The following is a 27,254-nucleotide window of genomic DNA, read 5'->3' on the forward strand; positions in this document are numbered from 1 at the left end:
GCGCCCCCACTATCTCACGTACGTTGTTTCGCATAACAGAGCCGATTTGCAGCAGTATAAATACGGTGGCTAGTCGGCGGTGGTTAAAAGTGTATGTCAAGCCCAAATCTTCTTTTTTTTTTTTTCTCTAGTTCTCAATAGTTTTTATTTCAAAGTTTCTAACATAGTACAAGAATGTTAACAATATCAAGTAAATGTCAAAAAGAAGATGCACCCTCCAATATGATCAAAGGCCAAATTATAATAACCAAAGTACATACAAATCAAAAAGACCTAGCCTCAGGGGCAGGCTCTACCTAATTGAGCAACAGTTTGCCAAAGGCATTAACCACTTTAGCCCCGAAGGATTTGGCTGCTCAATGCTCAGGCCCCTTTTTTCAACTAGGCACTGTGTGACTTTAACTGACAATTGGGCGGTCATGCAATGCTGTACCAAAACAAAATTTACGTCCTTTTTTTCCCACAAACAGAGCTTTCTTTTGTAGTATTTGATCACCTCTGCACTTTTTATTTTTTGCGATATTAAAAAAAAAAAAAAAAAAAAAAAGTGAAAATTTTGAGAAAAAATTGACATTTTCAACTTTCTCTTTTAAAAAACATCCGTGGCCAAAATGTATTTAGCTACATGTCTTTGACAAAAAAAAATCTCAATAATTGTATTTTTATTGGTTTGCGCAAAAGTTATAGCATCTACACTATGGTGTAAATACTGGAACTTATGCAGCTTCTACTTTCTGACTGCTTATCTCGTTTCATGAAGTGCTAAAATGGCAGGGCAGGGCTGTCATTTCACATATACCCATGGCATGTGTGAGCAATATATTATTTAGTGACAACTTTGTGTAAAAAAAACAAAAAACAGATTGTCACCTTCCCAAAACTTGGGGCAAAATATAAAATACTCCATGGACTCAATATGCCTCTCAGCAAATAGCTTTAGGTGTCAACTTTCCAAAAAGGGGTCATTTGGGGGGTGTTTGAACTGTCCCGGCATTTTATGCTCAATCTTAGCCACACATCACCCACTCTTCTAACCACTTGAAAACCAAGCCTTTTCTGTGACTTTATGTTTACATGAAACTTTTATTTATTTATTTATTTTTTTACTAGACAATTACTTTGAACCCCCAAACATTATATATGTTTTTAAAGCAGAGGCCCTACAGAACAAAATGGTGGATGTTGCAAATTTTTTTGTCACACGGTATTTGCGCACAGATTTTCCAAACGCAATTTCTGTGAAAAATAATAATTTTTTTTAAAATTTAACCACATAATGTCTGCTCACGTTGCTGCTACTGCAGCAACGTGGCTCGTTATCGTCTAGCGACGTAGTACTATGTCGCTAGACTCCTCCCCCTGTAGGCGCACTCCCGCTGTTTTCAGTCACAGCGGGAGTCTGGCCAGGGGAGGAGCGGCGGCCGCTGCTCTTCCCCGATCTTCAGGGGAATCTAGTTTGGAGATCCGCCCGCTTGTGTAAACAGAGCGGGCAATTCTCCTAAGTGACAGGGAGTGACAGATCGCAGTGTTCAGCATAGCTGAACATCCGATCTGTCCCTGACTCACTCAGTCACCTCCCCCCACACACGTCAGTAAGCACCAGGCATACATTAACCCCTCCCTCTCCAATAAAATTAACCCCTTCCCTGCCAGTGTCATTTTTACAGTAACAGTGCATATATATATAGCACTGATTACTGCAGTAATGTCACAGGTACCCCCAAAAGTGTCAAAAATGTCAGTCAAGGGCCCGATCTGTCCGCCGCAATGTCGCAGTCCCGCAAAAAAATCGCAGATCGCCGCCATTACTCGTTAAAAAAAAAAAAAAACACCAAAAATGACAAAAATCTTTCCCTTAGTTAGTAAACGCAATAACTTTTGCGCAAACCAATCAAAATACACTTATTGTGATTTTTTTTAACCAAACATAGGTAGCAGAAAACAAATTGGCCAAAAATTTAAAAAAAATTTAGATTTTTACATTTTTTGGGGGGGAATTTCATATAAAAAATGTTAAAAATATTGTTATTTTTTCAAAATAAACGCTCTTTTTTTTGTTTATAGCGCAAAAAGTAAAAATCGCACAGGTGATCAAATACCACCAAAGCTCTGTTTGTGGGAAAAGCACCGAATCGCAAAAAGTGGCCCAGACGTAAAACAGCAAAATCCTCTAGTGGTAAAGTGGTTAATGCACAAATACACTATATAATTCCTAATTGTTTGGTAAAATGTAAAAGATGATCTTATGCCGAGTACATAGATACCAAACATGACCTGCTTTAAAAATTGCGCATGCCTGTGCAGCGGCAACAAACTACGTACATGTTTAAAAGTCTTTACAGGTTACCACTGGACTTACAGAGGAGGTCTACTGCAAGAATTACTGCCCTCGACCTGGCGTTCGCGGCGATACCTCACATGCATGCTGCAATTGTGGTTTACATATGACACTAGACCAACGCTAAAGCACGGGGGGACAGTGGGGCTTGATTTTTTAATTTTTTTATTTTTTGGGGGTTTTTTTGGGGGGTACCAGTGACATTACTGCAGTAATCAGTGCTATATATATGCACTGTTACTGCAAAAATGACACTGGCAGGGAAGGGGTTAACTGTATTGGACAGGGAGGGGTTAAGTGTGTCCTAGGGGCATGATTCTAACTGTAGTGGGACATGGCTATTGGTGTAAAAGCAAAGATCAACGGTTCTACATAGTAGAACCGTCTGATCTCCATTTTTACACAGGGGAGAATGACAGGCGGCTTGTTTACATAAGCCGCTCTGCATTTCTCCCGCTGTACCGACGATCGGCGAGTGACCGGCGGACATCGGGTCCACCGGTCACACGCCCGCACTCCTCCCTGAACGAGCCTCAGCGGGCGCGCGCCTCAGCGGGCGCGCGCTCGCCCGCTATTGGCTCTAATACCAGTGACAGGCGAGCGACGTAGACCTACGTCACTCTGCCTGGCCGGGGCTGACTGCCGCAGTAAATATACTGTGTGCAGTCGGCAACCGGTTAAAGCATCTGACCACACCAAGATTGGTGTGATAAGATGCTTTCCCAATTTCCCAATGGCGCTGTTTATTTCTGGCAAACAAAAGTCATGAAATGCTTGTAGCTTCCGGTATCTTAGGCCATAGAGATGATTGGAGCCTTTCTCATCTACAATCCAGTGTTAATTTAGTCGACTAAAACCGACTAAAGCGTTTTCATCGACTAACACAATTTTAGTCGACTAAAATACGACTAAAACGAAAACAATTCAGATGACTAAAATACGACTAAAACTAAAATGGCATTTTATTCATAAGACTATAACTAAAATTAAATAAAAAATTGACATCATCAAAATTAACACTCCTCTGCTGGCCATTTTTTATATCGGCAACACAATTCCATCCAGAGCCTGTAATAATAGCACATCAAAGTTTAAACATGTATTGCACCACCGCATAAGTAAGGAGCATCTACTAAGCTGCTAAAAACTAAACAATTAAGAAAAAGGCTTTTCTTATATTTTCCCCTAATATTTAATGTTGTTAATATATTCAGGTAATATGTGCAATGACATTACAGCCAATGGAGTTTACAGCAGTGTTAATTTCGTCAACGTAAACGTTTTAGTCACCGGCATTTTTCAAGTGACGAAAACGAGACGCAAAGTATAGCACATTTTCGTCAAATGACGACAACTATGACGAAAATCAAATCCGTTTTCGTTAACAAACGAAAACTAAATGAGAATGTGAGGGAGGAACGTTTACCCAACTTCCGATTTTCACGGAGCTCCGCCTGTGTGGCGTCTGGCGTGGCGTGCCCCATGACGTCCGACGTGAGGAGTGGACTACTACAAGAGAGTCGACTCGAGACCAGTCACCTGACCTCACCAGAGCACTGCAGCTGCAGCACTACAGCCAGACGCGCCAGGCCTGACTCATCACACGGCACTGGCACCCGGCCACCACCACATCCAGAGCAGAGCACCCACTGTGAGTTAACAGCCAGGCCAGCTATTACTGCCTCCCTGAGTCCCCTCAGACCACTAACCAGTCACCACTGGCATCCGATTCCGCCATCCATCCAGGACTGTGTGCGTGCATATAGGCCGCTGAGGCCCGCCCGGCCCATCCCCTTCAACAACTTCAGTTCAGAGTCAGACCAGAGACCACCCTTAAACCTGAGACCCCCAATCCAGCACTCTGAGCAGCACTGTGTGCACTCACTGCACTGACTGCAGGCAGCAGCATTACAGGCCTCCTCTCTGACCTGACCATGACCATTTAGATGACTAAAATTAGTTTTAGTCAACTAAAATGTACTGGAGTTTTAGTCGACTAAAATGTACTGGAGTTTTAGTCGACTAAATACGACTAAAACTAAAACACTTGCAGAAGACTAAAATGGGACTAAAACTAAAATGCCATTTTAGTCCTAAGACTAAAACTAAATTGAAATTTGCTGCCAAAATTAACACTGCTACAATCAGCTCTGTGGTTAGATAATTCAACCACCGGCTGCACTCTCAGGTTAACCGGTGGGATAGGAAGGCCCGAGAAAAAACGCAGAAGGCGGTGGGAGGGGGGCGGGGAGTCCCCTCCCACTGCTTATAAAAGCAGTCTAGCGGCTAATTACCTGCTAGGATTGCTTTTACATGTAAGCCGACCGCTGACTGTAAAAAATGATACCAAGATGATGCCTAAATCTGCAGTAACCACTCAAAGTCCAGCAACTTACCAGTCCTTGTTTGGCATATATTGTAGTTTTTTTTTTTTTTTTTTTTCTCATGCAGCCTGTGGGCTGAACGAAAAAAAGAGAAGCTAACAGAAATCTCCGCCAGAAAATTGTGTAGTGTACCCACCATTAGCTGCCCAAAACATCCAAACCCACTTTCTAATAATGGGTGTACATGACAAATTCCATGTATACCGAATAGTTTTTTTAGCTGCCGTGGTGAAATCACCTCCTACAGCGCTGCCATCAGAGATTTCCACATATGCTGAGCGCAAATGATGTTTGTGTCAGAATATATAAAATCAGTGTGGCAGTTGATGAGTGTACCTGCAAGGCAAACTGGTTAACAATAGAATAGAAAGAAAAGATTACATTGGTACCTGAAAAGTAAAAAATGGTTACCAATGAAAAACAGTAACAAAGTACAGTAAAAGTAGAGTAGGAAGAGCAGATTTAGAAACAGAAAAATAGCTCGAACGACAACTATTTTTGGCTTTTTTATTATATATAAAAATTTTTACACTGGATACAGGTAGGCTCCGATGATCTCTTCCTGGAATTCTAGGAAGGATCCGGTTCGTCCTGACGCTTTGTATAGCACAAAGGTGTTCAGCAAAGCCAATTGGAACAAATAAACAGACACTTTTTTGTACCAGCGTCTGGCTTTACGGCAATTAAGTACGGCGATAAAAGCTGGTTGTTGAGGTCCACCCCTCCCATATTAAGGTTATATTCATTGACACAGAGGGGCTTCTCCAAAACAACAGTTGCCGTATGAATTTGGACCGTCGTGTCTGCGTGACGGGAGAACAGAACGAAAACATTCTGTGTATCCTTCCACTTCACTGCAAGCAATTTGTCCATTTTCAAGGAGGCTCTCTCCCCCCGACTAAGACAGGAATCTACAAGCCGTTGAGGGAAGCCCCGGTGATTAGGTCGCACGGTGCCACATCCGCCAATTTGAAATTCAAGCAGGTGACTAAAAAGTGGTACGCTTGAATAAAAATTGTCTACGTACAAATGGTACCCCTTTCCGAATAATGGTGACACCAAGTCCCAAACTATCTTGCCGCTGCTCCCTATGTAGTCTGGGCAGTTGGGGGGCTCCACAGTGCTATATTTTCCCTCGTAAACACTGAAACTAACTGTTTAGCCTGTGGCCCTGTCAGACAGCTTATACAGCTTGACCCTGTATCTGGCACGCTTGCTGGGGAGATACTACTTGATAGTAAGGTGGCCAGTAAACTTAATCAGGGACTCATCTACGCAGACAACTTGTTGGGGGGGTAAACAAGGCTGCAAACCGCTGATTGAAGGGGTTTACAACGGGCCAAATTTTGTGGAGTCGGTCATATCCAGGGTCTCCCCTAGGACGACAGAGTTCATTGTCGTTGAAGTGCATGAACCGCAGAATTTGCTCGTATCTCGCCCTGGACATGGAGGCAGAGTACACGTGCATATGGTGAATTGGGCTAGTGGACCAATATAACCGCAACACACTCCTTTTGGTTATGCCTTCTTGAAGGAAAGGCCCAGAAAAGTTTTAAACTCGGAAACCGTTCTAGATTTCCAGCCGAATTGTCTGGCAAGGGACGAATTTGGGTTGGCGGTGATGAATTGACCAGCATATAAATTGCTTTGGTCCACAATAGATTTGAAAAGATCTTCTGTGAAAAACAGCCCAATAAATTTAAGTCGAGTAAAATTGTCTGTTTCCACGTGGATTCCAGGTTGGGCAGTGAATGGGGGAAGTACGGGCGCTGTAGAATCTGGGGGCTGCCAATTAGGATATGCCAGCGCATCAGGGAGGGCACTATGGGCCTGTCTTCTAATTCACAGTGGTTGCGGGCCACTACTCGTGCTGGTTACCGCACCAGCTTCAACTGCACTTATGGGATTCGCCACGTCGCCAAGTGATATTGCAGTGCTGGTATGTCTAGGTCCAGGGTGTACTAGGCCGCTGGTGCTTGCCAGTTCACCAGAAGTGTGAGTGGCACTAGTACTGGCTCTCTGCTCCATACGAACGCCCTGCACCTCAGCAACTCCAGAACGGGGTCCAGTACGCCTGACCTTAGCAGGGACCCCTCCTCCGTCGTCGGAGCTATCTGTCAGGGAGCCATTGCTGTCTACAGGCTCATATACTCACCCTGATTCTACCAGTGAGGCTTCTCCATCGCTATCATCTGACATGGTCAGTATGCTGTAGGCCTCTTCACTACTGTAACACCGTTTGGACATTTTAGCAACTAAATTTACAGGTACAGTAGTGTGACTCACAGGTAAAAAAGCACCTGGTTGTCAAGGACTATTTCAACCGCTACCAAAAAAACTGCTAGTGCTAGCAGGGATCAGGCCTGACTCTGCTAAGGCAGCAGTTTTGTGTGTTGTGTTTTTTGTAAGTGACAGTAATCTTTTGATTACTGCACTTGCCTGGGTGGGGTGGGTTGGACGGAGGGGCTAAACGCAGGTGCTCGCAGGTGTCTTGACCGATCCTGCTAATGCGTTTTGGGAACCCTAAACTATTGGGGATGCTAGTATAGTTCTGATCAGATCAAAGATATTCATCCGTTCAGATACTATACTAGTAATGGAGGTGTATGTATGTGGTAATCAAGGGGTTAACTAATATTTCTAACTATGCGCCAGGGATCTGCGCTGTCCTAGACTGACGCTAACTAATGTCACCTGTGACACTAATAGTGATCAGAAAAAAACTGTACACTATAAAAGTGACACTGTGACAGGGCAATGAAGGGGTTAACTGGGGGTGATCAGGGGGTTAAATCTTTATTGGGGGGGGGGTGGGTATCCTAAGCCTAAAAGTAACGGTCGCAAGCGCTAAACCAAGTCACAAGTCACACTATTACAGAAATATAGACAAATGCTATATACTGTCTATAGTGTGCAAGGTGACAGGGGGTGTAGGGGTTAACTGGGGGTGATCAGGGGTTAAATATTTATTGGGGGGGTGGCAGGGATTCTAAACCTACTTGGGACTGAAACTAACTCGCTAGCGCTAACTGAAGTCACAATCGCACTAATACAGAAATACAGAAAACCACTATATTAAATGTATATAGTGTGCAATGTGACAAGGGGGGAAGGGGTTAACTGGGGGTGATCAGGGGTTTAAATGTGCCTAGCTAGATGTGTGGAAGTGAGCTTGGTGCAGTACTCACGTTTTGATCCTCTCTCTTCTCTCGATGGATCCAAAAAGGATTTTGGGAGGAGAGAGAGGGTAATTTCTGTGCCTGTGTTAACATTACAAAATCATTGGCCTGGACCTAATGACTGATCGGTTCTGAACCCAATCAGACCATCAGTGGGGCCGAGGGCACGCGGGAGCACGCCCCAGAGCAGCGGGAGCGGGAAACGTAGTACTACGTCGCTTTGCCCAGGAGTGGCCGCCTGCCGCAGTAAATCGGCGGCCGGCAAGTGGTTAAACACAAAAATGTCATCAACCTATTGCAGAAAGTCAAAATATGGAAATAATTATGAAATGACATTACAATAAACAGTAGGTCACACATATCTTAGTTACATGGAGAGATAGGCTAATGTTAATGTCAAGAATTGGTCCCAGTGCCTCAAGGTAGGATACCACATTCTGGAGGAGATATTGAGATTGGGAAGGCTCAATGTTCCCCCCTCAGCATCCTTTTAGAAGTTATAAAAACATAACAAAAAAAAGAAAGTAGGAGAAAAGGCAGGAGTTGGTCCTCTCAGTCCAGACCTCTGACCACAAGGTGTCCCAATGTTTAGGGAGCCTGAAGATATGCAATCCAGGGTTTCACACTTTTTCAAACCTGGCTTGTTTATCTCTAAGGATGCTTTCTAGTTTTTCATTATTCATAATCCAGGATATTTTGTGTTTCACCAACGTGACATTATTCACGAGCGATTTCCATGCTTGGGCTATAGTTATTTTAGCTGCTATGAAGGTAAAAAAAATATGAGAGTTCGGCGATGTCTGGTGCTGTTTTGGCATCTCTGGGTATATTCTGTCCCGTCACTGAAAATACAAGATTAAATTTTCTAATCCAGAAACGCCGGACCTTCGGACAGGACCACCAGATATGGAACATGTCACCCTCCTGCCAGCATCCCCGAAAGCAGAAGGGCAAGGGACCAGGGTATAGTTTCACCAGCCTCGTCAAGATGAGGTACCATTGCGATAGCACCTGTATAGTTTGCATCCACCAGGGAAGTATTGAGTATAAACTTATGCAACATGGTCAACCACTTCATCCACACCTCCTCAATTCTTCTTTTTTTTTTTTTTTTTTTTTTTTAGGCAGGGAGCATGGGTGAAACTGCAAAAGGGACACAGACAGAAAAGAGAAATCTGACAGGGGGTTCTAGCCCTCCCAAACTCACCTAAATTGCTGTTGGATATTTTTCCTCAAACAAGAAGTAAGGGTAAACCTAACAGGGCAACTAACTATAATCCACTCTATTCAAAATTTGGAAAAAAAAAAAAAAAAGTTTTGTATAAACATACATAATATTCAGTCAGATTTCTGTTTACCATAGGAACCAAAAGCGGAAATGATTATTGCTTACACTCTTCATTGCATTTTTAAAGCCATAACTGGAAGCAACAAGTCAAGCTTACCTATGTAGACAGTAAGTGTAGTAATTCTGGCATAAACCTATTGACCCACCTCCATTATATTCAACACATGATCTGTGTCTGCTAGGCTCTACTATTTCAACCAAGGAAGTTATCTTGTGTGTGACACCGTAATAGTCACAAATTCAAGATCCTGCAACAACAGGGGTTCCAACCACTGACCATAAGGCCCCTTTCACACACTCCATCTGTCGGACGGACTCCGTTTATCTCAGCGGGGGATCGATCCGCCGATCCCCCGCTGAGCAGGAGGATGACAGCATTGTCTCATCGCTGTGTGCGAAGACACAGCTGTCAGTTCCCCATGCATCTCTATGGGGAAATTGGATGGGAACGGACCATCAGTCCATTCTCATCCGATCCCATCCAATCCGCTGGACGGATGGAAAATAGGGTTTCCATCTGTCCAGATTTGACAGGTCGGATGTCAGCGGACATGTCTCCGCTGACATCCGATGCCCCATATGGATGCATGGGGGGACCGTTCAGATCCGCCATAAAAACAGACAGGCGGATCTAAACGGTCCGCCTGTGTGAAAGAGCCCTAACACAGCTATAAGATTGGTACGATACCCAAATTCACGGAACCAAATTTGGATAAAACAATGATTTTATAGAAAATACAAGGGTATAGGAAGCAAAAGTTGTATAATACATATGATTATACATATTTGTGTGTTTATACAGTGGGTATAGAAAACAATCATTCGCCTTGAAAAGAATCACATTTTGTTGCTTTGCAGCCTGAAATTAAGACAGACAGTTTTTGTTTTTGCCAGCTGTATTTACTTATACCAACTTATAACATCAAAGTGAAAGATCTACAGTAGTGAGTACACCCCTCCCATTTTTGTAAATATTTTATTATATCTTTTCATGTGACAACACTGAAGAAATAACACTTGCTACAATGTAAAGTAGTGAGTGTACAACTTGTATAACAGTAAATTTGCTGTCCCCTCAAAATAACTCAACACACAGCCATTAATGGCTTTTTTTCCCCTACTCATCTTTTGACTGTTTATCACTAGTTTTGCATTTGGTTAGGGTCAGTGTCACTACTGGTCGCATGAGGTGATACCTGGACCCTATAGAGTTTGCACAGGCAGCCCAACTCCTCCAGGATGGGACATCAATACGTGCCATTGCCAGAAGGTTTGCTGGGTCTCCCAGCAGAGTCTTAAGAACATGTAGGAGATTCCAGGAGACCGGCAGTTATTCTAGAAGAGTTGGACCAGGGCCGTAGAAGGTCCTTAACCCATCAGCAGGACCGGTATCTGCTCCTCTGTCCAAGGAAGAACAGTATGAGCACTGCCAGAGCCCTACAAAATTACCTCCAGCAGCCCACTGGTGTAAATGTCTCTAACCAAAAAATCCGAAACAGACTTCATGAGGGTGGCCTGATGGCCCGATGTCCTCAAATGGGCCCTGTGCTTACTGCCCGACACTGTGGAGCTTGAATGGCATTTGCCATTGAACATCAGAATTAGCAGGTCCACCACTGGCGCCCAGTGCTTCTCACAGATGAGAGGGTCTGGAGAAGGCGTGGAGAACGTTATGCTGCCTGTAACATCATTCAGCATGATCAGTTTGGTGGTGGGTCATTGATGGTCTGGGGAGGCATATCCATGGAGGAACTACAGGCTAGACAATGGCACCCTGACTGCCATTAGGTATTGGGATGAAATCCTTTGACCCATTGTTAGACTCCACGCTGGTGCAGTGGGTTCTGGGTTCCTCCTGGTGCACGACAATGCCCGGCCTGTGGCGAGAGTATGCAGCCAGTTTCTGGAGGATGAAGAAATTGATACCATTGAATGGCCCTCACTCTCACCTGACCTAAATCCAATAGAACACCTCTGGGACATTGTTTCGGTCCACCCCCCCCCCCCCCCCCCCGCCTCCAGGTTGCACCTCAGTCTGTTCAGGAGCTCAGTGATGCCCTGGTCCAGATCTGTGAGGAAATACCCCCAAGACACCATCCGTCTCATTAGGAGTATGCCCCAATGTTGTCAGGCATAGTTACAACCATGTGGGGGCAATACAAACTGTGTACTATTTTCTTGCCAAGTACCAAATCTTTGATTTTCGGGGTGTCTTGGAATTCAGCCCTCTATAGGTTGATAATTTTAATTCCGATCAAAAAATGTTGCATCCTTTTTTTCCTAACACATTACCCAGTCCATATCATTATAGATATCCCGCATGATATTTTTCCCTATTGCGATTTGATGCGTTTTCAAAGTGTTCCTTTAATTTTTTGAACAGTGTATAAATGGAAAGGTGTATTAATGAGGATTGAAGATTGCCTTGACTTCTACTTTACATTATAATAAAGCATCTCTGTCACTTCTTACATATTTTATGCAGGTATGTATTTATGATTTCCTAAAGGCAATCAGGTTGTTCACTTTGCATGGGAATTTGTAGTTTACAAGGGAATTTTTCCCAGATCTTAGTTAATGTGGTTCAATGTTATTTTGCAAAGAATAACCAAAAAGAATAAAAAAAACAGAACTTTTGCTTGCACATGATTGGATAATGTTCAAAGGGAAAATTCCCATGCAAACTGCAACTTTGATGTGTGGGAACACCGCTCTATTTCAGTCTCCCATCTCCACCTTCACTAACACACAGACCAGGTGCTGACCTAATCCATTACGGATTCCAATGAGCAAAAATAATTCTGGTTGGCCGCTCGTCCAGTAAGATCACCTTTATTTCAGCAAGTCCATAAAAACATATGCAATAGCAGGGCTTTTTTTCAGCGGGAACGTGGGGGAACGCAGTTCCGGCACCTCCAGAACTGACTGTATGTATTGGCAAGGGGTTCAAGGTCTATTGATGCTAGCTGCTGGGCAGGGATCTATTGTTGCTGGAGGAGATCTACTTTTGTGGGGTGGGGAAGGGCATCTACTGTTGCTCAGGAGGTCTATTAATGTTGGTGGGGGGATCTACTGTTGCTGGAGTGGGTCCTATGTTGCTGGAGGTCAGTTGTTGCTGGGGGAGGGTCTATTGTTGCTGGCTTCTGGAGAGTCTATTGGTGCTGGCTGCAGGGAGATCTGTTATTGCTGCTGGGGGTCTTTTGTTGCTAGGGGTATTTTGTTAAGAGTGATACATTGTTGCTGGCTGCTGGAGAGTCTATTGGTGCTGGCTGCAGGTAGATCTGCTATTGCTGCTGGGGACCTTTTGTTGCTGGGGGAGAGGGTATTTAGTTCCGGGTGGTTCATTGTTACTGAGTGCGGTCTATTGTTGCTGGCTGCATGTGATCTAGTTAACTGTTTTTCTTGTTCTTAACAAATTCCATACAGATTACTTAGTACCGCAATTGTTACCAAGGAATGGTGCAGGAGGTGGGTAGGGGGTGGAACCAAGGAATGGTGCAGGAGGTGGGTAAGGAGGGTGGAACCAAGGAATGGTGCAGGAGGTGGGTAGGGGGTGGAACCAAGGAATGGTGCAGGAGGTGGGTAGAGGGTGGAACCAAGGAATGGTGAAGGAGGTGGGTAGGGGGCAGAACCAAGGAATGGTGCAGGAGGTGGGTAGGGGGTGGAACCAAGGAATGGTGCAGGAGGTGGGTAGGGGTGGAACCAAGGAATGGTGCAGGAGGTGGGTGGGGGGTGGAACCAAGGAATGGTGCAGGAGGTGGGTAGAGGGTGGAACCAAGGAATGGTGCAGGAGGTGGGTAGGGGCGGAACCAAGGAATGGTGCAGGAGGTGGGTAGGGGGCGGAACCAAGGAATGGTGCAGGAGGTGGGTGGGGGGTGGAACCAAGGAATGGTGCAGGAGGTGGAACCAAGGAATGGTGCAGGAGGTGGGTAGGGGGTGGAACCAAGGAATGGTGCAGGAGGTGGGTAGGGGGTGGAACCAAGGAATGGTGCAGGAGGTGGGTAGAGGGTAGAACCAAGGAATGGTGCAGGAAGTGGGTAGGAGGTGGAACCAAGGAAAGGTGCAGGAGGTGGGTAGGAGGTGGAACCAAGGAATGGTGCAGGAGGTGGGTAGGGGGTGGAACCAAGGAATGGTGCAGGAGGTGGGTAGGGGCGGAGACAAGAGGTGACTCGGAAAGGGGAGTTCCTGCACCTATCGTCTGAGAAAAAAAAGCCCTGTGCAAAAGCACAAATAGAGGGAAACAGCATCACCAACTGGTGACGCTGTTCCCCTTTATTTGTGTTTTTGGATATGTTTTTATGGAGTTGCTGTAATAAAGGTGGTTTTACTGGATGTGCAGCCAACCAGAATTCTTTTTGCTCAAACTGCAACTTCCCTTGAAAAGTGAACAGTTTCTTTAGTACATCAACCCATAGTTTTTTCATCTACACTTGGCATCTGCACGTTCAAAGATTTCAATTCTGGCTCCTATATGCAGAGTTGTATAAAGTACTCGAAACCCATACTTGAGTAAAAGTACAAGTGCTCGATCAAAAAGTGACTTGAGTTGAAGTACTAAAATATTCAACATTTTTTGTACTTAAGTATTGCAAGTAGTTTTTTTTAAAAATTTTGCTACTCAAGTACTGAAAGTAAAAGTACCAGTAGTTTTGAAAAAAAAAATGCTACTCAAGTACTGAAAGTAAAAGTACAAGTACTGTGTTGTGTAGTTATTAAAGAAAGAAGTCAAAAGTTTAAACATCATATTGTTTTTTATTATTTCAAATGCAGCTTTTATTTATACATACAGTAGCTTTTATTTTCGTATGCGCTGATAATACACGTTTTGAGCTTCATGAAACCTGCCATCTACTGTTCTGGCAGTGGTAATTTTTATAATTGTAACGAGTAACTATGCAGCACAAAAAAAAATTATCGGAGTAGAAGTATTGAAATCATCGAAAAAATGTAGTGAAGTAAAAGTGGAAGTAGGAGAAAAAAATTCTACTCTAGGAAAGTACAGATACCCCCTTTTGGTACTTAAGTACAGTAGTGAAGTAGTTCTACTTAGTTACTATACATCTCTGCCTATATGTTAGTCTATATAAAAAGTCAGGTCTTGTCTTTCATTCTGTAACCTGCACCTACGGAACTGAAACCAGGAATCAGATTGCTGTGGATAATGTTTCGTGGTTCTTTGCTCCAGTTTTCCTAAGGTTTGTACTCAGATGTGTATTTGAATTTGCATTGGTAGTATTACATTGCATATTCTGTAACCTAAAAGCACACTTATTTAGCGGAACAGAGAAGAGCTAATGAGAACATGGTATTAAAGCTGTGTGTGTGTGTGTGAGAGACATTTTGGTAATTTTGTTTTTTAAAATGACTAAAAAAAAGTGGAGTCTTCAAGAGACTGCTGCTTTTATCCTGTAAATACAGTATACATGTAAATGTCACATTTAATTTTCAGCTTGTTTGAATAGTCTGAAATTCTTTTATATTTTCCATATAACAGATATGGAAAAAACAATGAAAATGTCATTATTCCTTTCTAAAGTGGCAAAACAAGGTGCTTTAAGGTCCTTTTTTATTTTGATCTAAAAGTAATACTAATGTCTCAGTGAGAAAATAGTTTTAAACATTGTCATATTTATTCTATAGTAAAAAAGCATCATTATAAAAATTGTTTCTATTATGCAACATTTATATATCAATAAATTAATATTATATAGTGGATGCTAGAAAGTCAGTACTGATCTGTTATCTGGAGTTCCAGGGTGATATAGCAGGCATTTAATGGAAGTCTGGGAACCCCATTTGACAGATTTTGGTGACTTGTGTCTGCTTTAAACCAAATCTTAGCTTTTTAATTTTATGCTGGCTCATATTCGTTTTTATTTGTATTGCCTCTTACAGAATAGGCCCAATCTCTTGCAGAGATGTTTCTACGACTGCGAAGTCTTATCCTCTACACATTATCCTTGTCTGTGTTTGGGCTTTTCATCTACTTTAACAAAGAACCAAAATCAACTTTAAAGTCTGTTACCCCTGACAAAAGGGAAGCACAAAGGCAAGAATTCATCTTCTGGGCTCCTGCAAAGACGAAACCCATCCAGTGTTATCCAGATCTATCTACTCTCAACTACTCTTCTTCCTTCCCAGAACCTCATCGCTTGTTCTTAATGTACAAACACTGTCGAAACTTTTCAACACTGCTCAACCCCAAGAAATGCGAGAAAGATACTTTCTTATTGCTGGCTATCAAGTCTCTTCCAATCAATATAGACAGACGGATTGCCATAAGAAATACCTGGGGGAAAAGGCAGGATTTTCGCCACAATAAAATTAAGCTGGTGTTTTTGCTTGGAAAGACAGAATTCAGTATACCAGCTCAGTCACTCGACCAGTTGCTTTCTTACGAACACAAAGAGTTTAATGACATCGTCCAGTGGGATTTTATTGACAACTTTTTTAACCTCACACTAAAGGAGCTTCATTTTTTGAGGTGGTTCACCAATAGCTGTTCACATGCCAGGTTTGTTCTAAAAGGTGATGATGATGTCTTCATTAATACATACAACATTTTGGAGTTTCTTGATGAAATGGATCCTGACAGTGAGCTTTTTGTTGGGGATGTAATCAGCAAGGCCATCCCTATTAGGAATACAAAAGTAAAATACTTTATTCCACATGAAATGTACAATGAGAGTCACTACCCTTTATATGCAGGTGGAGGTGGCTATGTAATGTCCAGGAGGACTACTCAACACCTTCTTGGCATAGCTGAAACAATGGAACTGTTTCCCATTGACGATGTATTTGTTGGGATGTGCCTTGAAAAAATGAATGTAACACCCCAGTTTCATGCAGGGTTTAAAACTTTTGGCATCCGCAAACCGGTCAACCCATTTGATCCATGTTTGTATAAAGGGCTCATGGTAGTGCACAAGCTGAACCCTACTGAGACATGGATTATGTGGTCTTTGGTGAATGACAGTAGAATGCAATGTGCACAGTCAAAGAGAACTCTATAATTACATGCAAATTTATATTTTCTTTTAATCTAGGTAATGGATTAGGCAAGGAAAAGAACAAATACCTTCTAAAGATCTAGGGCGGTGTAAATTCAATTTGTCAAGATTGAAATAGGCAACATGCAGTTAGACAACCAAGAGGGGTTATTGGAGATGTAGATTATATGTAGCCAATTAAAAAAGCAGCTAACCTAGTGGCCATTACCACATATTTTGACATATGGTCGACTGTATGACAGATGAACCATGTGGATGGCATTTAATTAATCCTTACAGGAGAAGGTGTCCAGTTTTGAGAGCTGCCGAGTGCCGACACCTACTTCCCAATGTACAGTCATGGGGATCCCCTGGCATAAACTAAACTGTATATGTGATGTGTGTAGGAGAATTCAGGGGTTTGATTGTTCATCTCAAAATCATTGGATCCTTAATTATATTTTGATCTTATTACAGTATAACCCCACCAACATTGCTGTCAGATAAGCACAAAAAAATAAAAATCCAAATGTGACAGCATTGTAGAATCTCTTTTTTTGCTAGTTTGAATTCAGTAGTAGGAGTTGTGGTCTGGTCTCTCTGAAGAGTTTAAAAAAAGTCCTTCGGGCCAAAACCACAATAACGAATTGTGAATTCACCTGGAAATGTATTTTATTACAGACGAGGCACCTGTCTGGCTTAAAGCCTAAAAACGTCCACATGTGTGTATTTGTTTACTTTCCCAAGTGCCTTTCATTTATGCACTAAAATGTGTCTTCAGCTTATATCCACTCACCTAGGAGACTGTAATGGGACAGCAATGGATATTTTTCAACCTGCTGCATCTTTACAAAGTGCAGTACTGATCTCTGCAGGTCTTCCTGATTGCTGGCATCCTATACACGAAAAGATTGTTGTATTGTAATGGCCAAAGGTATGCAAAGTCTAGTAGTCCTTGTCAGGCCAGAGTAAAGAAGTGCCTTTTTTAAAGAGTAAAAATATTTTCTTTGAAAAATATATTTTAAAGGTTTCCAAAAACACACCTGACTTTAGTAGTGGGCCTGTAGAAGATCCTATTTGGTTGCCTAAAACAACTAGATTCTCCCTTTTTTTTATTGTCCAGTAAATTATGAAAGAATGCACAGGAGAATACGGGCACAAAGGCAGTTCTTCACTTTGACATGCTGATGAATAAGACTTATTTAATTTTGACAGAGCTGGAACTGTAATTGCATGCAAGGATGGCCTAAGAATAATATTAACCTTGTGGCTATCTCAAATTCATTGACCATAGCATCATGTTAGGTGTAATTTTACCAAGGCAAAATCAGCGTCTTTCAGTCAAATAAAAAATTCTTTGAAGTCCATATCTTATTTTTTGGTAAAACCATTTTAACATTTTCAACATAAAGAAACTGAATCCATTTTTTTAGCAAATGTGAGTTTGCCTACTGACAATTCTCGCTCACAGTAAAAAAATTCATATTTTGTAGCTTAATAGGAATAGTACTGTTTTTATTTTTCATGGCGAGTTAGATCAGTATAATGAGACATTCTGAAGTATATATGCATATTTAAAGCAACATTCTGTTTATAGAACCGAATGATAGACCCCTGCCAACTACAATACATGGTTTGGCTTGGTAATCTCTACATATCTGTCGTTTAATTGTACTTTTCTAAAGGTTTCTTCAGCTTTGGAAAATTATCAGTGACAAAGGTTAGAAAACCCATTGTGCTGTCAACAACTGAATTACTGTAGCATCAACTTCCCAGGTTTGATACAATCTGTGGATTTCAGAAGCAAGACGACCTGTATCTGCAATCGGTGGTGCAGATTTGTTCCTTGTAAGTGTGCTGCTATTTCTGTGTAGATGGGAGAACAGTCTACTGTTAAATTAAACTGCTTAACGTCTACCTTATACTCTGAAAAGAAGAAATGTCAGCCATTGTATGAGATGGTTTACTCATTGCATAGCTTTATCTTTTAAACATTACTCCAAAAGAAATGTTCTTTTCCTTTTACTACTTGAATAACTTGGAAGCAACTGTCAGTAAGTCCTATCTTTATTGGGGTGCTGTGGTGGCTGACCACACAGACACAGTGACTACAACAATAGGACATAGTTATCTGAAAGGTAAAGATGAGCCTGTACCACCACATAATAAATGAGTGTCCAAAAAAAATAAAAAAACACCTTAAACTTTCACTACACCATCATTTACATAGGCTTAAGTATTCTATTTGAATATTTAAGAGAGAACTTCACTTTTAGATAGGAAAAAAAAAAAAAATACATGCAGCTCGGTTCATTATTGCTGGCCCTTACTAATGGTGGGCCTCCAAGATTCTGAGGAACCGAAACCAGAGGAATCATTGGGGCAAGCTGTGCACATGTGCATTGGGAGCTGGAAGTGGCTGAGAGTGATTGCTACAAAGGTTGAGCGGGCCCAGACAGAACTGTACCGCAAAGATCTCAGGAACAGAGATGAACATAAGTATTTTACTACCACATCTTCACAGGGGGTGGGGGCGAGGTTCAGGGAAAGGTTGTCTTGTATACACCCAGATAGTATCAATACATCAGACAGAAATATATTTGGCATAACTCAACCACAGATGCACCCCCAAAGGGTTAACATCAAATACTGATCTGTCAGATCTCCTGTAGCTAAAAAGCATAACATCTTTTCAAATTATGGCAAAATTTAAATCAATCTGAAAATGTATTTTACATTCATGATTTTACAATGCATCATATTAATATAGATGAATATCATCCAAAATGACATGCTTTAATGGTATGAATGAAGTCAAACCTAAATTAAACCATAATTCCAAAAAAAATCAAAAATCATATATACATACACTATATTACCAAAAGTATTGGAACGCCTGCCTTTACACACACATGACCTTTAATGGCATCCAAGTGTTAGTCTGTAGGGTTCAATATTGAGTTGGCCCACCCTTGGCAGCTATAACAGCTTCAACTATTTTGAGAAGGCTATCTACAAGGTTTAGGAGTGTGTCTATGGGAATGTTTGATCATTCTTCCAGAAGCGCAATTATGAGATCATGCACTGGCTCGCAGTCTCCGCTCTAATTCATCCCAAAGGTGTTCTATTGGGTTGAGGTCAGGACTATATGCAGGCCAATCAAGTTCTTCCACCCCAAACTTGGTCATCCATGTCTTTATGGACCTTGCTTTGTGCACTGTGGTGCAGTCATGTTGGAAAAGGAAAGGGCCATCCCCAAACTGTTCCCACAAAGTTGAGAGCATGAAATTGTCCAAAATGTCTTGGTATGCTGACGCCTTAAGAGTTCCCTTCACTGGAACTAAGGGGCCAAGCCCAACCCCTGACAAACAACCCCACACCATATTCCCCCTCCACCAAATGATTTGGACCAGTGCAAAAGCAAGACATAAAGACATGGATGAGCAATTTTGAAGTGGAGGAACTTGACTGGCCTGCACAACCCGATAGCACACCTTTGGGATTAATTAGAGCAGAGACTGCGAGCCAGGCCTTCTCTCGAAAATCAGTGCCTGACCTCACAAATGCTCTTCTGGAAGAATGTTTAAACATTCCCATAGACACACTCCTAAAACTTGTCGACAGCCTTGCCAGAAGAGTTGAAGCTGTTATAGCTGCAAAGAGTAGGCCAACCCAACATTGAACCCTATGGACTGGAATGCCATTAAAGTTAATGTGTGTGTAAAGGCAGGCGCCACAATAAATTAGGTAAATATAGTGTATATATATTATTATGTGAATACACACAGCAACACAAAAGGTTTAGGACGGTAGATGCTATAAAAACATGTTTATAGACTAAAAGGACCTGTGTACAAAGGTCTTAGTAGTAGGTGATAAGTCTGTGCCTGTAGTTGAAGTCGTGGAAACGCTTCTCAACAACTGCAAGGTGTATGAGAAGCATTTGAAAAGCATCCAGAGGCAATGATTATAGCCTTATCATACATGATACAATCTGTTTGTACAATCTCCTTTACATCCCATTCACATTTGCAAATTGGTCCATTTGCAGTTACCCATGGGAGACTCAGCGGGGCTTCCCTGCGATTAGCTGCAGGCTGGAAGCCCTATTGAAAGCAATCGGAGATGGGAGCCTGATAGAAGATAAATGCAATCAGGCGCACTAATGCAGCAGTTAACTGCAGGTGATTGACTGTGGATGCAGATTGACCCAAGTGTGAATAGGACCTTAGATCTACCCTCAACCATGTAGTGCAATAACCTGCCTGATTTGATACTAATTGAGTTGATAGTTTAGGTTTGTCCTCTTATTGGATAGTTTTGGTAGCTCTAAAGGAGATTGGACACAGATGATAGTGTGTTGGCCTTAACAAAGCTATATTAAAAGTCTGTTAAGTACTTTGCTCAATGCTTTACCATACACACCATGTTTTTATTTAGTGCTGAAACAGGTTTGTAGAGTGCCAAATGACCATGTGAACTTGCCTTAATGTAGTTGAAAGCAACTGCACACAATAAATAGTCACCCAAAAAGATGAAGGAGAGTACAGGCAGGACCAAGACCAGTTGGCTCCTGGGGAATCAGTGCTCTGCCTTCTATTTGATGGGTCCTGTAAAGTGGCTAACGCCATTCTTAGGAAGTTTTCTTTTACATTAGTTTCCCTAGTCAACTTCTCCAGGTTTAATCTGTTGATATTTCTTGTTTTCATTTTATTGGTTTCAATTGCAGCACATACTTACACATGCACTTTTCTGACTGTCGTGCACCTAAGGTGCTATGTATTAGTGATTAGTTTTATTTGATTATATTCTAGTTTGAGCTTTGGCTACCATGGATATTCATCTGTTTTCACATACTAATTATTAGTGTTTTTAAATAGGATTCTTTTTTTATGGTGTGTAATCTATCACATATCTATTGATTTTTATGTTTTCATAATTTGTAATGTTATGCATTTTACAGGGGATTTAGACCTAGATCTTAATCTGGGGTGCAACTTTGTGCAGTTGGGGTTGCTTAAAAGTGTGTCTTATTTTAAGTGTTTCTGCTATTTTTATTTTGAGGTAATGCAATTTTAAGAGGAACCTATCCTTCTGTGTATATGATGGCAGTTATCTATCATATGTGAGGCTGCAGATTTCTCTCCCAGAAGAAGTGATAGTTCCAGGGTAGACATGCCATCGTATGTCATGCTACAGAGGTAGCCTAGAACTATCTTTGCTCAAAGCAATGACAACGGCAATGTTGACTGATTGTTGGAAACCTCAGGTAAGCCAACTGCCCTGACAAGACTCCCTTTAAAACCCACCCCCACCAAAATCAAATACTGATTCATTACATCATTTAAGTGGCATTATACTCCACCGGCATTTCAATATTTGACCATAACAGGGGATTACTTGTTCTTACCTTCTCGCACTGATTGATTCCACCATTGCCCACCAAAAATGGAGGTATTGGCATTGCATATCAACAATGTAAAAGAGCCATCTGTCTGTTTTTTTTTTTTTTTTTTAAATGTCGGTGGATGGGCAGCTTGAGCAAACCAGTGTTGCTTTTGTTTTCATTCAAGAGAGTTTAGCACCAGAATTACTTCGCAAATTATTTTATTCTTCAAACATTAAAATTAAGCTTGGAAGTTGGCCTAAATGTTCCAGATAACAATTTCAGAAGGACCCATGCTGTGGGGATCATATTAGATCTTCTTCATGGGCTTAATAAAATATATGTTAGTTACTACATGTTTTTGTATTGTTTAAAAAAAAAAAACATTTACTTATTTTTTTTTTTTTTATTTCAAATATTTTTTTTATTGTAATTTTATGTTCCATCAGTGCAGGTGCCCATTCTGACTTCAGTGCTGATGGCCCAATTCTTTTGCACTCTTCACATGTTTTTGTTAACATCTACCTCTGCAAATAGATTACTTTGTCTTTAATGAACATGCAGTACAGTACATGCTGTATTCGTGAACATGCAGTACAGTTATGATTACAGTCCTCAGATCTTCCCCTGTAATTTTCATGTTAGTTAAGTTCAGGAATATTCTGCCATGAGCGGGTTTCTCTCGGAGGACAGTAAATAAAAGTAAAAGATTGATATCAGTCTCCTTATTTGGCTTTACCTTGTTTAATGGAAGCTCAAGAACTGAGAATTACAGCTATAAAAGCCTCTTCTAGTCTCACAAACTCTGACCTAGTAACTGCCTCCCAGTTTCTGGGAGTGCAGAAAAGCTTTAAAATTACAGAAACCTATAGTGAAGGGATCTGCAAATTATGGCCCTCCAGCTGTTGCAGAACTACACGTCCCATGAGGGCAGACAGCGCTGGGCGCGATGGGAATTGTTGTTTCCAAACAACTGGAGGGTCATATTTTGGAGACCCCTGCTATAGTGGCTTACAATCCTGTTAACTACAGAGATACGTTATTTCATAAGGTCATGCTCAATGATGACAGGAAGGTTTTTTAACCAGTTGCCGACCGCCGCAAGCACATATACTGCGGCGGTCAGCCCCGGCCAGGCAAAGTGACGTATGGGTATGTCACTAGCCTGTAAGCCAATAGGGAGGCGCGCTCCGGCCCAGGCTCGTTCACGGATACCTCCGTGCGTGTGACCGGCAGACCCGATGTCCGCCGGTCACTCGCGATCGTCCGCTGTGAAGTGAGAAAGGCAGGCGGCTAATGTAAACAAAGCCGCCTGTCATTCTTCCCTGTGTAACAACACAGATCATAAGGTCCTGCTATGTAGGACCGTTGATCTGTGCTGTTACATGTAAAGCCACATCCAATCACAGTTAGAAACACACCCCTAGTCACTGTAGTAATGTCACTGGTAACCCCAAAAGTGTAAAAAATGTCAGTCAAGGGTCTAATCTGTGCGCCGCAATGTCGCAGTCCCGCAAAAAAAAAAAAAATCGCAGATCGCCGCCATTACTCGTTAAAAAAAAAAAAAAATCTTTCCCTTAGTTAGTAAAAGCAATAACTTTTGCGCAAACCAATCAAAATACGCTAATTGTGATTTTTTTTTTACCAAACATATGTAGCAGAAAACAAATTGGCAAAAAATTTTGATTTTTACATTTTTTTGGGGGAATTTCATATAAAAAAATTTGAAAAATATTGTTATTTTTGCAAAATTGTCGCTCTTTTTTGTTTATAGCGCATGATCAAAAAAATCGCACAGGTGATCAAATACCACCAAAAGAAAGCTTGGTTTGTGGGAAAAAAAGGACATAAAATTTGTTTAGGTACAGCGTCGCACGACCGCGCAATTGTCCGTTAAAGTCACGCAGTGCCGAATCGCAAAATAGGCCCTGGTCAGGAAGGGGGTAAAATCTTCCGGGGCTTAAGTGGTTAAGTTTGACCACAGGTTTATTAAATGACACTCAAAATGTGGAACACAGACATGCACTTTTCATGTGGGAAAACATATGACCAAGCACAAAATGGTGCATGAGATACTTTTTTGCATGTAGGGCAGCCCACTGAAATGAATGGGCTACTCTAAATTATCTAGTGCGAAAAGAAGAGCGTAAATAGGGCCTTAGCTCATGAGTCCTTTTCACACAACATAACACCAATTTAAGATATCAGATACAAATCTTTCATACATAAACTTGCAGCTAAATCATCATTATAATTTGAAAAAAAATATGTTTCACATTTTTGAATCAGCACAACTGTAACTTTTTTTTTTTAAAGCATTATGTCTTAATGATGAGCATTTGACATGGTTAGTGCACGAATTATTAGTGTTAGACATGGTGGAAGAATGGTTAGTGCACTAATTATACCAAACACTAAAAACGAAACCAAGAACAGCAAGAGATGACACCTCCCAGCCAAATTGTTTCATCTGAAAGGAAAACTATTATGCAATAAACACACAAACTGACCTTAACCCATAAAAGAGAGGACTACTGAAAAAAAAAAAAAAAAAATATATATATATATATATATATATTTTTTTTTTTTTTAAATGTAGGCTTTGTTTTAATATGTTGAAAAGCAAACATTTCCATATAAAAAAAAAAAAAACGGAAACGGTAATCAGAGAGACAACAACACTCGTGAATCACATCATATAGTACAAATCACCACTGTTCAGATGATAGCAACAATGGTACAGTTGTGCTCATACGTCTAAATACCCTGGCAGAATTTAGGATTTATTGGCCATTTTTCTGAGAATATGAATAACACAAAAACTTTTCTTTCACTCATGGTTAGTGTTTGGCTGAAGCCATTTATTATCAATCAACTGTGTTTACTCTTTTTTAAATCATAATGACAACATACAATGACAATTTACATACCCTGGTTATTTTGGCCTGATAACATTCAACTTAATGGCTATTAAAGGTAACCATCCTCACCTGTGATCGGTTTGCTTTTAACCACTTGCCGACCGCCGCACGACTATCTACGTCGGCGGTCAGCCCCTCACAGGCAAACTAACGTAGGGCTACGTTGCTTGCTTGTGAGGGTCTAGGGAGCGAGTGCGCGCCCCCCGGGGCGCGCTCCCGCTCCCGCGTGGTCACGGACCCCCCCGCGCGTGTGACCAGCGGACCCGATGTCCGCCGGTCACTCGGCGATCGGCGGGGGAGAGGGAGAATGTCAGGCAGCTTGTGTAAACAAACTGCCTGTCATTCTCCTCGCTGCAAAGACACTGATAAAACGGATCTGGTATGTAGATCCGTTGATCAGTGTCCTTACAGCTAGAGCCACAGCCAATCACAGTAGAAACCACGCCCCTAGGGACACACACAGCCCCTCCCTTCCAAATAAAGTTAAGCCCTTCACTACCAGTGTATTTTTACAGTAACAGTGCATATATATAGCACTGATTACTGTAGAAATGTCACTGGTAACCCCAAAAGTGTCAAAAATGTCAGTCAAGGGTCCGATCTGTCCGCCCCAATGTCGCAGTACCGCAAAAAAAAAAATCGCAGATCGCCGCCATTACGCGTTAAAAAAAAAAACAACAAAAATGACAAAAATCTTTCCCTTTGTTAGTAAACGCGATAACTTTTGCGCAAACCAATCAAAATACGCTTTTTGCGATTTTTTTTACCAAACATAGGTAGCATAAAATAAATTGGCCGAAAATTTTTAAAAATTTTGATTTTTACATTTTTTTTTGGGGGAATTTCATATAAAAAAATGTGAAAAATATTGCTATTTTTGCAAAATTGACGCTCTTTTTTTGTTTATAGCGCGTGATCAAAAAATCGCACAGGTGATCAAATACCACCAAAAGAAAGCTCTGTTTGTGGGAAAAAAAGGACGTCAAATTCGTTTAGGTACAGCGTCGCACGACCGCGCAATTGTGCGTTAAATTCACGCAGTGCCGAATCGCAAAATACCCCCTGGTCGGAATGGGGGTAAAATCTTCCGGGGCTTAAGTGGTTAATTTGTGTGTGTGTATAAAAGGTCAATGAGTTTCTGGACTCCTGACAGACCCTTGAATCTTTCATCCATTGCTGCACTGAGGTTTCTGGATTCTGAGTCATGGAGAAAGCAAAAGAATTGTCAAAAGATCTGTGGGAAAAGGTAGTTGAACTGTATAAAGCAGGAAAGGGATATAAAAAGATATCCAAGGAATTGAGAATGCCAATAAGCAGTGTTCAAACTCTAATCAAGAAGTAGAAAATGAGGGGTTCTATTGAACCCAAAACACGGTCAGGTAGACCAACTAAAATTTCAGCCACAACTGCCAGGAAAATTGTTCGGGATGCAAAGAAAAACCCACAAATAACATCAGGTGAAATCCAGGACTCTCTGAAAACATGGTGTGGCTGTTTCAAGATGCACAAAAAGGAGGCACTGGAAGAAAGATGGGCTGCATGGTCGAGTCGCCAGAAGAAAGCCATTACTACGCTAATGCCACAAAGTATCCCGTTTACAATACGCCGAACAGCACAGAGACAAGCCTCAAACCTTGTGGCACAAAGTTATTTGGAGTGATTAGACCAAAATTGAGCTTTTTGGCCACAACCATAAATGATGCATTTGGAGAAGAGTCAACAAGGCCTATGATGAAAGGTACACCATTTTCTACTGTAAAACACGGAGGTGAATTGCTGATGTTTTGGGGATGTGTGAGCTACAAAAGGCACAGGAAATTTGGTCAGAATTAATGGCAAGATCAATGCAGTATGTTATCAAAAAATACTGGAGGAAAATTTGCATTCATCAGCCTGGAAGCTGCGCATGGGACGTACTTGGATATTCCAACATGAGAATGATCCCAAACAGGCCAAGTCGACCTGTCATTGGCTACAGCAGAATAAAGTGAAGGCTCTGGAGTGGCCATCTCAGTCTCCTGATCTCAATATCAGTGAGCCAATCTGGGGAGATCTCAAACGTGCAGTTCATGCAAGACAGCCCAAGAATTTACAGGAACTGGAGGCTTTTTGCCAGGAAGAATGGGCAGCTTTACCATCTGAGAAGATAAAGAGCCTCATCCACAAATACCACAAAATACTTCAAGTTGTCATTGATGTAAAAGGGGGCAATACATGGTATTAAGAATTGGGGTGTGTAATCTTTTGATCAGGGTGATTTGGGTAGTTTCTGTTGTCATTATGATTTAAAAAGAGTAAACACGGTTAATTGATAATAAATGGCTTCAGCCAAACACTAACCATGAGTGAAAAAAAAGTTTTTGTGTCATCGTTCGGGGTGCACCACTATATGCGTTTGATGAAGTAGAAGGTTGATCCGCATTCTTGATCTCAGAAATGGACGTCTGTAGAGATTTTAGCGTTGAGGTTATTTCTTTTTTGAAGTCTAAAAAAGCCTTAGCCAGAGGTTTAGTTTCTTTGCTTTTTAATGCATTTATGACATAATAGTTTGTCGGTATCCATAGGGATCTTTACGCCGCAGGTGCGGCAATACTTCTTCTTTGTCCACCCCCTCTGTAATATCTAAAGACTTTGGCTGATAGAAAACAGTGGGGAAGGAAGGTCCGCATAAAAAAAAAAAAACACCAGCTAGCCCCCTTCCCCCACATG

General features: G+C 41.6%; 1 protein-coding gene across 2 annotated transcripts in view; it reads left to right on the forward strand.

Moving 5' to 3' along the window:
* B3GNT4 (UDP-GlcNAc:betaGal beta-1,3-N-acetylglucosaminyltransferase 4) overlaps positions 1–16,423 on the forward strand; it is a 22,467-nt gene extending 6,044 nt beyond the window's left edge. The window contains exons 1-2 of one of the 2 annotated variants that reach the window (XM_082244234.1): positions 14,321–14,444; positions 15,145–16,423. In XM_082244234.1, coding sequence (XP_082100360.1) covers positions 15,168–16,262 — 1,095 coding nt within the window. In that variant the 5' untranslated portion in view covers positions 14,321–14,444; positions 15,145–15,167 and the 3' untranslated portion in view covers positions 16,263–16,423. Of the gene's footprint in view, positions 1–14,320; positions 14,445–15,144 lie in introns of those variants that run through there. The other variant, XM_082244233.1, reaches the window with a different exon arrangement.
* The last annotated feature ends 10,831 nt before the right edge of the window (positions 16,424–27,254 follow it).

This window comes from Pelophylax lessonae (genome assembly GCF_965119305.1).
Source record: "Pelophylax lessonae genome assembly, chromosome: 1".
Classification (NCBI taxonomy): domain Eukaryota; kingdom Metazoa; phylum Chordata; class Amphibia; order Anura; family Ranidae; genus Pelophylax; species Pelophylax lessonae.